Source organism: Salvelinus namaycush, chromosome 5 (genome assembly GCF_016432855.1).
Source record: "Salvelinus namaycush isolate Seneca chromosome 5, SaNama_1.0, whole genome shotgun sequence".
NCBI lineage: Eukaryota > Metazoa > Chordata > Actinopteri > Salmoniformes > Salmonidae > Salvelinus > Salvelinus namaycush.
In genome coordinates, this window is record NC_052311.1 from 63,757,702 (window position 1) to 63,773,857 (window position 16,156).

At 46.0% G+C, this 16,156-nt stretch overlaps 1 protein-coding gene across 1 annotated transcript; it reads left to right on the forward strand.

The window, feature by feature from the left end:
* Positions 1–340: 340 nt before the first annotated feature.
* On the forward strand, positions 341–8,534 carry LOC120047723 (transient receptor potential cation channel subfamily V member 6-like). The gene is made up of 15 exons (XM_038993276.1): positions 341–471; positions 4,532–4,752; positions 4,864–5,004; positions 5,090–5,188; positions 5,283–5,458; positions 5,522–5,674; positions 5,749–5,828; positions 5,928–6,063; positions 6,180–6,266; positions 6,374–6,450; positions 6,566–6,731; positions 6,878–6,944; positions 7,055–7,323; positions 7,529–7,635; positions 7,770–8,534. The coding sequence occupies exons 1-15, from the start codon at positions 341–343 to the stop codon at positions 8,035–8,037; spliced, it is 2,178 nt and encodes a 725-aa protein (XP_038849204.1). The 3' UTR covers positions 8,038–8,534.
* The last annotated feature ends 7,622 nt before the right edge of the window (positions 8,535–16,156 follow it).

Here is a 16,156-nt window from a genome sequence, read left to right on the forward strand (position 1 = left end):
TACATTTTACAGAACTGTTTAGAATAGGATAGAATAGAGAAAAACTACGTTATTGTGGACATCTTCCTTTGCCTGGATTAATGGGGAAATATGGACCTCTGATTCAGGTTCAGCTCTGGTCTGTGGAATGGTGCAGACCTGAATGATCTGTCAGTTAGTTTGCTGACAGCTCACACATTCTAGATTTGATTTGAGTCCCTAGTACATAAGGAGAAGGATGTATTTCTTTCTGAGTTAAATCTGATGGTAGAACATCTCTGTTTCTGACACTCAATTTCTCTCACACACATGCACCTCTCTCTCCTTCCAGCCATTTCAAATTGACTAACCATATGAGAGGATGGCCCCGCCCTTGGCAAGATCTGCTCCAGGTGAGCTCAACCATTGGTGGAGCCAGCTTAGGTTCCGCCTCCAGAACAGGAAGGGGTGGAAAGAGATGCTGGATGAAACTTTTTTGCTGCAGAACAAAAGGTGAGTTTCCTATTGGTAAAAAATAACAGCGACTGTCAGGTATTGGTTGATATTATATTATTACAAGTGGGAAACTCTGAAAATACTAATTGTAACCTGGAAGCAACGAGTTGTGTGTGTTCACATGCTTTGAACGCTGATTGGCTAAACCCAAACCGGCTGCGCGCGTGCGCATCGTGCATAAATGTATTTTGTCCCCCCACACCAAACGCAATCACGACACGCAGGTTCAAATTTCAAAACAAACTCTGAACCAATTATATTAATCTGGGGACAGGTCGAATAGCATTAAACATTTATGGCAATTTAGCTAGCTAGCCTGCACTTTCTAGCTAATTTGTCCTATTTAGCTAGCTTTCTGTTGCTAGCTAATTTGTCCTATTTAGCTAGCTTGCTGTTGCTAGCTAATTTGTCCTGGAATATAAACATTGAGTTGTTATTTTATCTGAAATGCAATCTACTCCACCAATTAATCCACACATAAAACGGTCAACCGAATCGTTTCTAGTCATCTCTCCTTCCAGGCCTTTTCTTCTCTTGACTTTATACAGTCGTGGCCAAAAGTTTTGAGAATGACACAAATATTAATTGTCACAAAGTTTGCTGCTTCAGTATCTTTAGGTATTTTTGTCAGATGTTACTATGGAATACTGAAGTATAATTACAAGCATTTCATAAGTGTCAAAGGCTTTTATTGATAATTACATGAAGTTGATGCAAAGAGTCAATATTTGCCGTTTTGACCCTTCTTTTTCAAGACCTCTGCAATCCGCTCTGGCATGCTGTCAATTAACTTCTGGGCCACATCCTGACTGATGGCAGCCCATTCTTCCATAATCAAAGCTTGGAGTTTGTCAGAATTTGTGGGTTTTTGTTTGTCCACCCGCCTCTTGAGGATTGACCACAAGTTCTCAATGGGATTAAGGTCTGGGGAGTTTCCTGGCCATGGACCCAAAATATCAATGTTTTGTTCCCCGAGCACTTAGTTATCACTTTTGTCTTGTGGCAAGGTGCTCCATCAGGCTGGAAAAGGCATTGTTCGTCACCAAACTGTTCCTGGATGGTTGGGAGAAGTTGCTCTCGGAGGATGTGTTGGTACCATTCTTTATTCATGGCTGAGTTCTTAGGCAAAATTGTGAGTGAGCCCACTCCCTTGACTGAGAAGCAACCCCACACAAGAATGGTCTCAGGATGCTTTACTGTTGGCATGACACAGGACTGATGGTAGTGCTCACCTTGTCTTCTCCGGACAAGCTTTTTTCCGGATACCCCAAACAATCGGAAAGGGGATTCATCAGAGAAAATGACTTTACCCCAGTCCTCAGCAGTTCAATCCCTGTACCCTTTGCAGAATATGAGTCTGTCCCTGATGTTTTTCCTGGAGAGAAGTGGCTTCTTTGCTGCCCTTCTTGACACCAGGCCATTCTCCAAAAGTCTTTGCCTCACTGTGCGTGCAGATGCACTCACACCTGCCTGCTGCCATTCCTGAGCAAGCGCTGTACTGGTGGTGCCCCGATCCCGCAGCTGAATCAACTTTAGGAGACGGTCCTGGCGCTTGCTGGACTTTCTTGGGCGCCCTGAAGCCTTCTTCACAACAATTGAACTGCTCTCCTTGAAGTTCTTGATGATCCGATAAATGGTTGATTTAGGTGCAATCTTACTGGCAGCAATATTCTTGCCTGTGAAGCCCTTTTTGTGCAAAACAATGATGACGGCACATGTTTCCTTGCAGGTAACCATGATTGACAGAGGAAGAACAATGATTCCAAGCACCACCCTCCTTTTGAAGCTTCCAGTCTGTTATTTGAACTCAATCAGCATGACAGCGTGATCTCCAGCCTTGTCCTCGTCAACACTCACACCTGTGTTAACGACAGAATCACTGACATGATGTCAGCTGGTCCTTTTGTGGCAGGGCTGAAATGCAGTGGAAATGTTTTTTGGGGATTCAGTTCATTTGCATGGCAAAGAGGGACTTTGCAATTATTTGCAATTCATCTGATCACTCTTCATAACATTATGGAGTATATGCAAATTGCCATCATACAAACTGAGGCAGCAGACTTTGTGAAAATTAATATTTGTGTCATTCTCAAAACTTTTGGCCACGACTGTATTGCGATTGGCAACTTTCATAAATTATGTTACCGTCACCAACCTATTTCGTCTTTCAGTCACCTACGTGGGTATACCCAATGAGGAGATGGCATGTGGGTACCTGCTTCTATAAACCAATGAGGAGATGGGAGAGGCAGCGCGATCTGCGTCACAAATAGAACTGACTTCTATTTTAGCCCATGGCAATGCAGACGCTCGATGGTGCGCACAAGCAGTGTGTGGGTGCAATAATTGAATAATATAGATTTCTACATTTATTTTGCAACACTCGCACACGCGATGCGAGCGGTGTAGTCAGCCTGTAATGGCAAACAAGCTGCGTCAACCATAAACTAAAAGTACAGCTATCATGCTCATAAACAAATTGTAGTGATCCAAAACCATATTAATTCTTGCAGATCAGTGGGATGCTAGCGTCCCATCTCGACAACTTCCGGTGAAATTGCAGAGCGCGAAATTCAAATTACAGAAAAAGTAATATTTAACATTCATGAAAATACAAGTGTCATACATCAGTTAAAAGCTTAACTTGTTAATCCAGCCGCTGTGTCAGATTTCAAAAAGGCTTTACGACGAAAGCACACCATGCGATTATCTGAGGACAGCGCCCAGCACACAAAAGCATTAAAAACATTTTCTAACCAGGCACATGCGCCACAAAAGTCAGAAATAGCGATAAAATAAATCACTTACCTTTGAAGATCTTCTGTTGGCACTCCAAAAGGTCCCAGCTACATCACAAATGGTCATTTTGTTCGATAAAGTCCGTCTTTATACCCTCAAAAACTCAGTTTAGCTGCCGCGCTTCATTCAATAATCCACCGGTTTCCCTCCTTCAAAATGCATACACAATGAATCCCAAACGTTACCAATAAACTTCTCCAAACAACTCAAACAATGTTTATAATCAAACCTCGGGTACCCTAATACATTAATAAACGATCAAATTTAAGACGGAGAATCATTATTGTCATTACCGGAGATAAACAACAAAGTATGCGCATTCACCAGAACGCGTAACAAACACTACAGCCAAAATGGGAGCAACTTAGAAAAACTACAAATTCTAGCTCATTTTTCCAAAAACAAGCCTGAAATTCTTTCTAAAGACTGTTGACATCTAGTGGAAGCCCTAGGAACTACAATCTGGGAGGTATTCCCTTCATTTTAAAAATGACAGCCATAGGAATCAATCTTGGGCTGAAAATGTATTTTTTCTGGATGGTTTGTCCTCGGGTTTTCGCCTGCCATATCAGTTCTGTTATACTCACAGACATTATTTTAACAGTTTTAGAAACTTTAGAGTGTTTTCTATCCAAATCGACCAATTATATGCATATCCTAGCTTCTGGGCCTGAGTAATAGGCAGTTTACTTTGGGCACGCTTGTCATCCAAACGTCAAAATACTGCCCCCCAGCCCAAAGAGGTTATTAATCGTTTGTATTTTTTTATTATGTTTTGTTGTTGCACTTAACTGCCAAAAATACTGCTATCGAGGTAATTTCCTTAGTATCCCACTTGGCAAATCAACGTTGTTTCCACTTCATTTCAACCCAAGAAATCTATGTGATCTATTTTGAATCAACATGGGAAACTTATTGGATTTGGAAAAAGTCATCAACATAAGGGCATTTTAACCTAAATCCAATGACAAGGCCACATTTTTTGTTGATTTCCTGTTGAATTCACAATAGCTGACAACTCAACCAAATGTAAATCAAAATTAGACGTTGAACTGATGTCTGTGCTCAGTGGAATGTGACATCAGAGCTCAGCATGTGGGAGAAGTCTGCGCTCAGAGATGATAGACAGTTTCCCACTAGTAATTACCAGCTGGAGGAGCATTCAAGTGGATTTTTCCCAGTCATATGCTGATAATTACGACATGTTATGAATGCAGGATTTGAATTCAAACTTGCAAACACACTCTCTCTCCCATAGGACAAATGGCGTCCCTCTCTTTTTTGCCGCCAAAGAGAACAGTGCAGGTTGCATTAAGAAACTTCTGGACAGTGCATCCACTAACATCTTTGAGAGAGGTGCTCTGGGGGAGACCGCGCTGCATGTGGCAGTTATGAATGATAACATGGAAGCTGCTTTAGCTCTGATGGACGGAGCACCTGAACTCATCAATGAGCCCATGACCTCTGACCTCTTCCTTGGTACATAAACTCTCACACACAATGAACAAATACACTATGATATCATAAAACTCACACAGATATTTAATCACACAATCATATATTCTCTCTCTCTTACTCGCTCTCAATCAGGCATGACACCTCTCCACATTGCCGTGGTGAATCAGAACTTTAACCTGGTCCGCAGTCTGATTGGTCGAGGGGCGGATGTGGCCACGCCCAGAGTCACAGGCCTGTACTTCAGGAAGAGAAGAGGAGGGCTGCTCTACTATGGTAAGATGATTGTTTGTGGTCTGTAAGGAGTAGAGCAATGCATTTTGGGAAATGTGGTTATTTGATTCCGTGGGCTTTACTTTAGGTGAGCACATTCTGGCATTTGCGGCCTGTGTGGGGAATCAGGACATCATCTCCATGGTGATCAACGCAGGAGCCAGCACCAGGGCCCAGGACTCCATTGGTATGAAACATTACTCTTTCTTCTCCTCGTTCTGCCCCTCCCCTCTCTATTCTCCCATTTTCAGCAGTTTAATATCTCCCTCTCTCCCCCCTAGGTAACACAGTGCTCCACATCCTGGTCCTGCAGCCCAATAAGACTATAGCATGCCTGGCGTTGGATCTGCTGTTGGCACGTGACGTTGAGCTGGACCAGGCTGTGCCACTGGACATGGTGCCCAACTACCATGGCTTAACGCCCTTCAAACTGGCTGCCAAAGAGGGCAACCTTGTGGTGAGCATGGATAGAGGGATAGAAAGTAAAAAATAAAAATAAAACAACATCTGTCCCTTCCAGGCATTCCAGCACCTGGTCAATCGGAGGCGAATCAACCAGTGGAACCTGGGACCCTTGACCTCTAACCTCTATGACCTCACAGAGATCGACTCCTTGGTCGCCGACGACGACTGCTCTGTGCTTGAGCTCATCGTGGGCAGCCAGAGGAGAGAGGTACAGTACAGTACACAAACATGATACATTGTAATATACAGTACAGGGAAACTGATGATGATCTCCTACTTCAGGCAAGGAGGATACTGGAAGTGACTCCTGTTAGGCAATTGGTCAGTCTCAAGTGGAACCTCTATGGAAAACACTACTTTAGGTAACAACACATACAGTGGATTATGTTCTGATGTTGTGTTTGAGATGCTGTCATTTGTTTATGTTTAATGTTGTAATGTTATTATTGTGTTGTGTACAGGTTGTTGCTGCTGCTGTACCTCCTGTACATTGGGACCTTCACACTGTGTTGTGTGTATCGCCCTCTAAAGGATGCTCCAGAGAATTACACTGTATCTGACATGGACAAAACCATCCGCGTGCAGAAAACTCTGAAGGTGGGGGAGACATGAAGGCATCTTCATATGACAGCCTGTGTGCAAACCTCAATCAGAGGTGTTCAAATGAACCCTTTGTGATCCACGTGCCCTGTTCTCTGTCCCTGTCCCTGTAGGAGAGTTATGTGACCTATGGGGACAACTTGCGTCTGGCAGGAGAGATGATCAGTGTCCTGGGTGCCCTGGTTATTCTGCTACTGGAGGTAAAACATACATCACCCAATAGTTTTACATGTCACTTATATTTACACGGTAGATTAGATCACATTATTGGCTGTCAATATAATCTGTGTTATTCCCAATCCCTAAGATCCCAGATATGCTGAGAGTGGGGGCCAAGCATTACTTTGGACAGACGGCCCTGGGGGGGCCCTTCCATGTCATTCTGTAAGTCAACCTTGGTGCCTATGTAGCATGTATTACCTACCTAGTGATGTTGTTGTGTTTTGTCATGTTTATGTAGCGTTTATAACCTGTGTAATAATCTGTGTTTCCTCCCCAGTATTGCCTATGCGTTCCTGGTGGTGCTGCTGTGTGTGTTCAGGGTCAGTGGGGTGCAGGGGGAGACAGTTGTCATGGCTGTGTGTCTGGTGCTTGGCTGGAGCAACGTCATGTTCTTTGCCCGAGGCTTTCAGATGCTGGGGCCTTACGTCATCATGATACAGAAGGTATGTAAGGGAAGCAGACACACACATGTGCATGCACGCACACACACACACACAAGCATTGGCGTGACGTTACTGTAGAACGTATGTTTTTTCTGTTTTGAATCCCATATTAAACTGTTGTGGTGTTTTGTCTCATTTCCTCCTAGATTATATTTGGAGACCTGACCAAGTTCATGTGGCTGAGCTTCATCGTGCTCATAGGGTTTTCCACCTGTAAGTACATTCTGTAAAAGAGACACTCAAAAACCATATTAATAGTACAAATGTATTAAACCAAATATAATTACTATTTTTATTTGCCGGTTATCCTCCCTCCCTCCCAGCCCTGTGGATGGTGTACATGACTCAGGACCCAGACTCTCTACCTGCGTACCGCTCCTTCCCCATCACTCTGTTCTCCCAGTTTGAGCTGAGTGTGGGTCTGATAGACCTGCCAGTGGACCACACCATCACAACGCCCCCTATTGTCCATGTGCTGCACTGCACCTTCTCTGTGGTCTCCTACATACTGCTGCTCAACCTACTCACAGCCATGATGAGTGATACACAATGGAGAGTTGCCCAGGAGAGGGACGAGCTCTGGAGGACACAGGTGTGCCACACACACACACAAACACATTTTGACACACACACATGCACATACACACTCAGGCACACACACATAGTCTCTCCTACATCAAATCAAATTTTTACATACTCCATAAAAATAGCTTACAACCATGATGAAAGTGTATACAGCATCCCAATCAGTGCCATTCTAATGATCCTTATGTCCTTTGTCCCTGCTCACTGTGTAGGTGGTGGCTACTACCCTGATGTTGGAGAGGAGGTTGCCCCGCTGCCTGTGGCCCCGGCTGGGGGTGTGTGGTCTGCTCTACGGCCTGGGGGAGCGGTGGTACCTCCGGTAAGACAACAACACTTCATCTAACTGGCCTATTACTGTACTCTCTGTCTTAGGTGTGGTGGTGTTAATAGTGTTTCCCCATCCTGTCATATACAGGCTTTATATTATAATGACTCTTAATGTCTCCATTGCAGGGTTGAAGATCGCAACGACCCACTGGTGCAAAAGATGCGTCGCTACATCCAAGCCTTCTCTAAGGATGAGGACCAGAGCAAGGAGCGGGAGGAGACGGAGAACACTGACATGTCAAAAGGACCTGGAAGCCCTCTGATCAGACCCAAACACAGGGGTGAGATAGATGGAAACAGGAAGTCCCTGGCATGCTGGCAGATGATTCGCCACAGCGCTCTGGGTTTAGATGTGGAACAGGAAGAGCCTGAGGATGACCAGGAAGTAAGATAGATCTGAGGTTTAAGACAGCAAAACAGATCATTATATTGTTATTATATAGTATACGTGTGATGCAAGCATGAATGCAGAGGCGTCATACCCATACGGGGCACACACACATTTTGACACACACATGCAAACACACTCAGGCACACACATATAGTCTCTCCTACATACTCCATAAAAATAGCTTAAAACCATGATGAAAGTGTATACAGCATCCTAATCAGTGCCCCCTCCCCCATATTCTTCCTAGTAAGTGGTTCCTTCCTAGGTGAACCACTAAGCAAAGATATGTGTGAAGACAGTATCATGAGTGAAGGAGGAGAGAGTGTCGAGTGACACACAGCGTTTCATCTGATTTTAGCTGCCAGTGATGGGCAGGACTGTTTGTAAATTAATTTGATCAAGCTATGTTGATTCCTTCTTGATTAATAAATAAAACAAGCATTAATGAAGTGCACCTTCAGAGGGGATGCTGATGACACTGACGAAGGCTGAAATGTTTGTCTATCTACCCACCCTTGAATGAAATAAATACTCAAAATTAACCTTGAATCTCTTTTTTGAGTGCGGACCAGCTAAACAATTTAAGAATTCTATTACATTTTGCTACCGGAACCTGTTCTGAGTGCCGTGGTCACAATAGGTTTCTCTGTCATACTAGCCACCTAGCAATTTTATAAAGTTTGTTTTAGCTAGCCAGGTAGATGGGTTCCCAATCTCACAACCTCGTAACTAGCTACCTTGTCATTTCAGGCTATCAATTAAGTTAGAATGGCTTGTCTAACTAGCTTAGCAGGCATGCCAGCTGGCAAGGTTGCTAGACTTTAGAAAATACAAAAATTGTTTTAATTCTTGTCTTACGATACAATACACACCACATGGCCAAAAGTATATGGCACTACTTCAAATTAGTGGATTCATCTATTTTCAGCCACACTTGTTGCTGACAGGTTTATAAAATCGAGCACACAGCCATACAATCTCCATAGACACAAATTGGCAGTAGAAGGGAACATACTTAAGAGCTCAGTGACATTCAACGTGGCACCGTCAGAGGATGCCATCTTTTCTAACAAGTCAGTTCATCAAATGTCTGCCCTGCTAGAGCTGCCCGGTCAATTGCAAGTGGTGTTTTTGTGAAGTGGGAACGTCTAGGAGCAACAATGGCTCAGCTGCGAAGTGGTAGGCCACACAAGCTCACAGAACAGGACCGCTGAGTGCTGAAGCACGTAGCGTGTAAAAATCGTCTGTCCTCAGTTGCAGCACTCACTACCGAGTTCCAAACGGCTTCTGGAAGCAACATCATCACAATAACTGTTTGTCGGGAGTATCATGAAATGGGTTTCCATGGCCAAGCAGCCACACACAAGCCTAAGATCACCATACACAATGACAAACATCAGCTGGACTGGTGTAAAGCTCGCTGCCATTGGACTCTGGAGAAGTGGAAGCGCGTTTTCTGGAGTGATGAATTACGCGTCACCATCTGGCAGTCCGATTGACGAATTTGGGTTTAGCGGATGCCAGGAGAACGCTACTTGCTCAAATGCAAAGTGCCAACTGTAAAGTTTGGTGGAGGATCAATAATGGTCTGGGGCTGTTTTTCATGGTTCGGGCTAGGCCCCTTAGTTCCAGCGAAGGGAAATCTTAACGTTACAGCATACAATGACATTCTAGATGATTCTGTGCTTCCAACTTTATGGCAACAATTTGGGGAAGGCCCTTTCCTGTTTAAGCATGACAATGCCCCGTGCACAAAGCGAGGTTCATACATAAATGTTTTGTCGAGATCGGTGTGGAAGAACTTGACTGGCCTGCACAGAACCTTGACCTCAACCCCATCGAACACCTTTGGGATGAATTGGAACGCCGACTGTGAGCCAGGCCTAATTGCCCAACATCAGTGCACGACCTCACTAAAGCTCTTGTGGCTGAATGGAAGTCCCTGCAGCAATGTTCCGGCTAGTGGAAAACCTTCCCAGAAGAGTGGAGACTGTTATAGCAGCAAAGGGGGGACCAACTCTATATTAATGCCCCTTATTTTGGATTGAGATGTTCGACGAGCAGGTGACCACATATTTTTGGTCATGTAGTGTACCAGTATAGCAGTTGTGCTAAACTCCTAAAGCATAAAAGTTCTTAAAGAATCAATGTGCATCATTAATTAAAATGACAATTGAACAGGTAAAGAGGCATAATAATTATGGCTCCAGTTTGCAGGAAAGTGTCACGGCCGTTTAAAGGAGTGGACCAAGGCGCAGCGTTTTGAGCGTACATACTTCTTTATTTAACGATGTCACCAACAAAAACAATAAATATCCAAATGACACGTGACGCCAACGTAGTGCATCCAGGCAACTAAACATGGACAACTACCCACAAAACCAACATGGAAAATGGCAACCTAAATAGGCTCCCCAATCAGAGACAACGATAAACAGCTGTCTCTGATTGGGAACCCATTCAGGCCACCATAAACCTACATACCCCTAGACAATACAAAATCCCCATAGATAACCAAAAACCCTAGACAAGACAAAAAAAACTAGACAATACAAAAACTAAACAAACCACACTTGTCACACCCTGACCTAACCAAATAATAAAGAAAGCAAATATAACTAAAGTCAGGGCGTGACAGTACCCCCCCCCCCCCCCCCCCCAAAGGTGCGGACTCCTGGCCGCAAACCTAAACCTATATGGGAGGGTCTGGGTGGGCATTTCACCGCGGTGGCGGCTCTGGTGCGGGACGCGGACCCCGCTCCACCTTAGGCTTGGCCCACTTAGGTGGCGCCTCTGGAGCGGGGACCCTCGCAGGGGGCCCCGGACAGGAGGGCGACTCCGGCAGCGCCGGACAGGGGGGGCGACTCCGGCAGCGCCGGACAGGGGGGCGACTCCGGCAGCGCCGGACAGGGGGGCGACTCCGGCAGCGCCGGACAGGGGGGTGACTCCGGCAGCGCCGGGCCGGAGGGCGACTCCGGCAGCTCCGGGCCGGAGGGCGTCGCTGGAGGGTCCGGACTGGAGGAAGACTCTGGAGGGAGGAGACGCAGAGACAGCGTAGTGCGTGGGGCTGCCACAGGGCCCACCAGGCTGGGGAGACCTACAGGAGGCCTGGTGCGCAGAGGAGGCACCGGATGAACCGGGCTGTGGGGGAGCACTGGAGCTCTGGTGCGCAGCCTTGGCACCACTCCTCCAGGCTGAATGCCCACTTTAGCCCGGCCCCTCCAGAGTGCAGGCACAGGTCGAACCGGGCTGTGGGGGAGCACTGGAGATCTGGTTCTCAACGCTCGCACCTCTCCATTAAGCTCAATGCCCACTTTCGCCCGGCACGGGCGGAGTGCAGGCATAGGACGAACTGAACCCAGCCAGCACCCCGAGACACAGTACGCAGAGCCGGCGCAGGATACCCTGGGCCGAAACGGCGCACTGGAGACCAAACACGCTGAGCTGGCACAATCCGCCCTGACTGGATGCCCACTCTCGCATGGCACTTGCGGGGGGCTGACCTATAGCGCTCCGGGCTATGAGCGCGCACTGGCGACACCGTGCGCTTCACCGCATAACACAGTGCCTGACCAGTACCACGCTGCTTCCGGTAAGCACGGGGAGTTGGCTCAGGTCTATCGCCTGACTCCGCCAATCTCCCCGTGTGCCCCCCGGACAGACTCCGCCTCTCGTGCCTGCTGCGCTGCCTTGCCTCATATCGCTGCCTCTAGCTCTTCCTTCGGGCGGCAATATTCCCCAGCCTGTCTCCAGGGTCCCTGTCCGTCCAATATCTCCTCCCAAGTCCAGGAGTCCTGAACCATCTGCTCCTCGATACCACGCTGCTTGGTCATTTGGTGGTGGGTAGTTCTGTCACGGCCGTTTAAAGGAGTGGACCAAGGTGCAGCGTTTTGAGCGTACATACTTCTTTATTTAACGATGTCACCAACAACACAATAAATATCCAAACGACACGTGAGGCCAACGTAGTGCATCCAGGCAACTAAACATGGACAACTACCCACAAAACCAACATGGAAAATGGCAACCTAAATAGGCTCCCCAATCAGAGACAACGATAAACAGCTGTCTCTGATTGGGAACCCATTCAGTCCACCATAAACCTACATACCCCTAGACAATACAAAATCCCTATAGATAACCAAAAACCCTAGACAAGACAAAACCCTAGACAATACAAAACTAAACAAACCACCCTTGTCACACCCTGACCTATCCAAATAATAAAGAAAGCAAATATAACTAAAGTCAGGGCGTGACAGAAAGAGCTGTTTCAGATGTAAAAAAATAAATAAAAAAAGATACATTCTCCGACTTCCGGAGGGGGGTTGACCCCCCCCCCCCCCCCCCCCCCTGCATCCTCGCGTACTTCTTGCCCCTTCTAAAATAATGGGTGCATGTACAGTACCAGTCAAAAGTTTGGACACACCTACTCATTCAAGGGTTTTTCTTTATTTTTACTATTTTCTACACTGTATAATAATAGTGAAGACATCACAAATATGAAATAACACATATGGAATCACGTAGTAAACAAAAAAGTGTTAAACAAATCAAAATATCTGTTTGAAATTATTATTTGAAATTACTCAAAGTATTCCCCCTTTGCCTTGATGACAGCTTTGCACACTCTTGGCATTCTCTCAACCAGCTTCATGTGTTAGTCACCTGGAAAGCATTTCAATTAACAGGTGTGCCTTGTTAAAAATGTATTTGTGGAATTTCTTTCCTTCTTAATGTGTATGAGCCAATCAGTTGTGTTGTGACAAGGTAGGGGTGGTTTACAGAAGATAGACTTATTTGGTAAAAGACAGAGTCCATATTATGGCAAGAACAGCTCAAATAAGCAAAGAGAAACGACAATCCATCATTAGTTTAAGACATGAAGGTTAGTCAATCCGGAAAATTTCAAGAACTTTGAAAGCTTCTTCAAATGCAATCGCAAAAACCATCATGCACTATGATGAAACTGCCTCTCATGAGGACCGCCACAAGAAAGGAAGACCAAGAGTTACCTCTGCTGAAGAGAATAAGTTAATTAGAGTTACCAGCCACAGAAATTGCAGCCCAAATAAATGCTTCACAGAGTTCAAGTAACAGACACATCTCAACATCAACTGTTCAGAGGAGAATGCCTGAATCAGGCCTCGATGGTCGAATTGCTGCCAAGAAATCACCACTAAAGGACACCAATAAGAAGAAGAGACTTGCTTTGGCCAAGAAAAACTAACAATGGACATTAGACTGGAAGAAATCTGTCCTTGATCTGATGAGTCCAAATTTGAGATTATTGGTTTCAACCGCCGTGTCTTTGTGAAACGCAGAGTAGGTAAATGGATGAACTCCGCATGTGTGGTTCCCACCGTGAAGCATGGAGGAGGAGGTGTGATGGTGTGGGGGTGCTTTGCCGGTGACACAGTCTGTGATTTATTTAGAATTCAAAGAACACTTAACCAGCATGGCTACCACAGCATTCTGCAGCGATATGCCATTCCATCTGGTTTGCGCTTAGTGGGACTATCATTTGTTTTTCAACAGGACAATGACCCAACACACCTCCAGGCTGTGTAAGGGATATTTGACCAAGAAGGAGAGTGATGGAGTGCTGCATCAGATGACCTGGCCTCCACAATCACCCGACCTTAATGCAATTGAGATGGTTTGGGATGAGTTGGACCGCAGAGTGAAGGAAAAGCAGCCAACAAGTGCTCAGCATATGTCAAATCAAATCAAATGTATTTGTCACATACACATGGTTAGCAGATGTTAAAGCGAGTGCAGCGAAATGCTTGTGCTTCTAGTTCCGACCATGCAGTAATATCTAACAAGTAATATAACCTAACAATTTCACAACAACTACCTTATACACACAAGTGTAAAGGAATGAATAAGAATATGTACATAAAAATATATGAATAAGCGATGGCCAAACAGCATAGGCAAGATGCAGTAGATGGTATAGAGTACAGTATATACATATGAGATAAGTATTGTAAGGTATGTAAACATTATATAAAGTGGCATTGTTTAAAGTGGCTAGTGATACATTTATTACATCAATTTTTCATTATTAAAGTAGCTAGAGGTGAGTCAGTATGTTGGCAGCAGCCACTCAATGTTAGTGATGGCTGTTTAACAGTCTGATGGCCTTGAGATAGAAGCTGTTTTTCAGTCTCTCGGTCCCCGCTTTGATGCACCTGTACTGACCTCGCCTTCTGGATGATAGGGGGGTGAACAGGCAGTGGCTCGGGTGGTTGTTGTCCTTGATGATCTTTTTGGCCTTTCTGTGACATCGGGAGGTGTAGGTGTCCTGGTAATTTGCCCCCGGTGATGCGTTGTGCAGACCTCACTACCCTCTGGAGAGCCTTACGGTTGTGGGCGGAGCAGTTGCCGTACCAGGCGGTGATGCAGCCCGACAGGATGCTCTCGATTGTGCATCTGTAAAAGTTTGTGATTGTTTTTGGTGACAAGCCGAATTTCTTCAGCCTCCCGAGGTTTAAGAGGCGCTGTTGTGCCGCTTTCACAACGCTGTCTGTGTGGGTGGACCATTTCAGTTTGTCCGTGATGTGTACGCCGAGGAACTTAAAACTTTCCACCTTCTTCACTACTGTCCCGTCAATGTGGATAGAGGGCTACTCCCTCTGCTGTTTCCTGAAGTCCACGATCATCTCCTTTGTTTTGTTGACATTGAGTGTGAGGTTGTTTTCCTGACACCACACTTCGAGGGCCCTCACCTCCTCCCTGTAGGCCGTCTCGTCGTTGTTGGTAATCAAGCCTACCACTGTAGTGTCGTCTGCAAACTTGATGATTGAGTTGGGGGTGTGCATGGCCACGCAGTCATGGGTGAACAGGGAGTACAGGAGAGGGCTGAGAACGCACCCTTGTGGGGCCCCAGTGTTGAGGATCAGCGGGGTGGAGATGTTGTTACCTACCCTCACCACCTGTCAGGAAGTCCAGGACCCAGTTGCACAGGGCGGGGTCGAGACCCAGGGTCTCGAGCTTAATGACGAGTTTGGAGGGTACTATGGTGTTAAATGCTGAGCTGTAGTCGATGAACAGCATTCTTACATAAGTATTCCTCTTGTCCAGATTGGTTAGGGCAGTGTGCAGTGTGATCGTGATTGCGTCGTCTGTGGGCCTATTGGGGCGGTAAGCAAATTGGAGTGGGTCTAGGGAGTCAGGTAGAGTGGAGGTGATATGGTCCTTGACTAGTCTCTCAAAGCACTTCATGATGACGGAAGTGAGTGCTACGGGGCGATAGTCATTTAGCTCAGTTACCTTCGCTTTCTTGGGAACAGGAACAATGGTGGCCCTCTTGAAGCATGTGGGAACAGCAGACTGGGATAAGGATTGATTGAATATGTCCGTAAACACACCAGCCAGCTGGTCTGCGCATGCTCTGAGGACTCGGCTGAGGATGCCGTCTGGGCCGGCAGCCTTGTGAGGGTTAACACGTTTAAATGTTTTACTCACGTTGGCTGCAGTGAAGGATAGCCCGCAGGTTTTGGTAGCGGGCCGTGTCAGTGGCACTGTGTTGTCCTCAAAGCGAGCAAAGAAGCTGTTTAGTTTGTCTGGGAGCAAGACATCGTGGTCCGCGACGGGGCTGGTTTTCCTTTTGTAGTCCATGATTGACTGTAGACCCTGCCACATACCTCTCGTGTCTGAGCCGTTGAATTGTGACTCTACTTTGTCTCTATACTGACGCTTAGCTTGTTTGATTGCCTTGCGGAGGGAATAGCTACAAACAATAGTTTGTATTCGGTCATGTTTCCGGTCACCTTGTCCTGATTAAAACCAGTGGTTCGCGCTTTCAGTTTTGCGCGAATGCTGCCATCAATCCACGGTTTCTGGTTGAGGAATGTTTTAAGACGCTGTGGGTACAACATCACCGATGCACTTGCTAATAAACTCGCTTACCGAATCAGCGTATTCATCAATGTTATTGTCCGACGCTATGCGGAACATATCCCAGTCCACGTGATCGAAGCAATCTTGAAGCGTGTAATCCAATTGTTCGGACCAGCGTTGAACAGACCTGAGCACGGGCGCTTCCTGTTTTAGTTTCTGTCTATAGGCTGGGAGCATCAAAATGGAGTCGTGGTCAGATTTTCCGAAAGGAGGG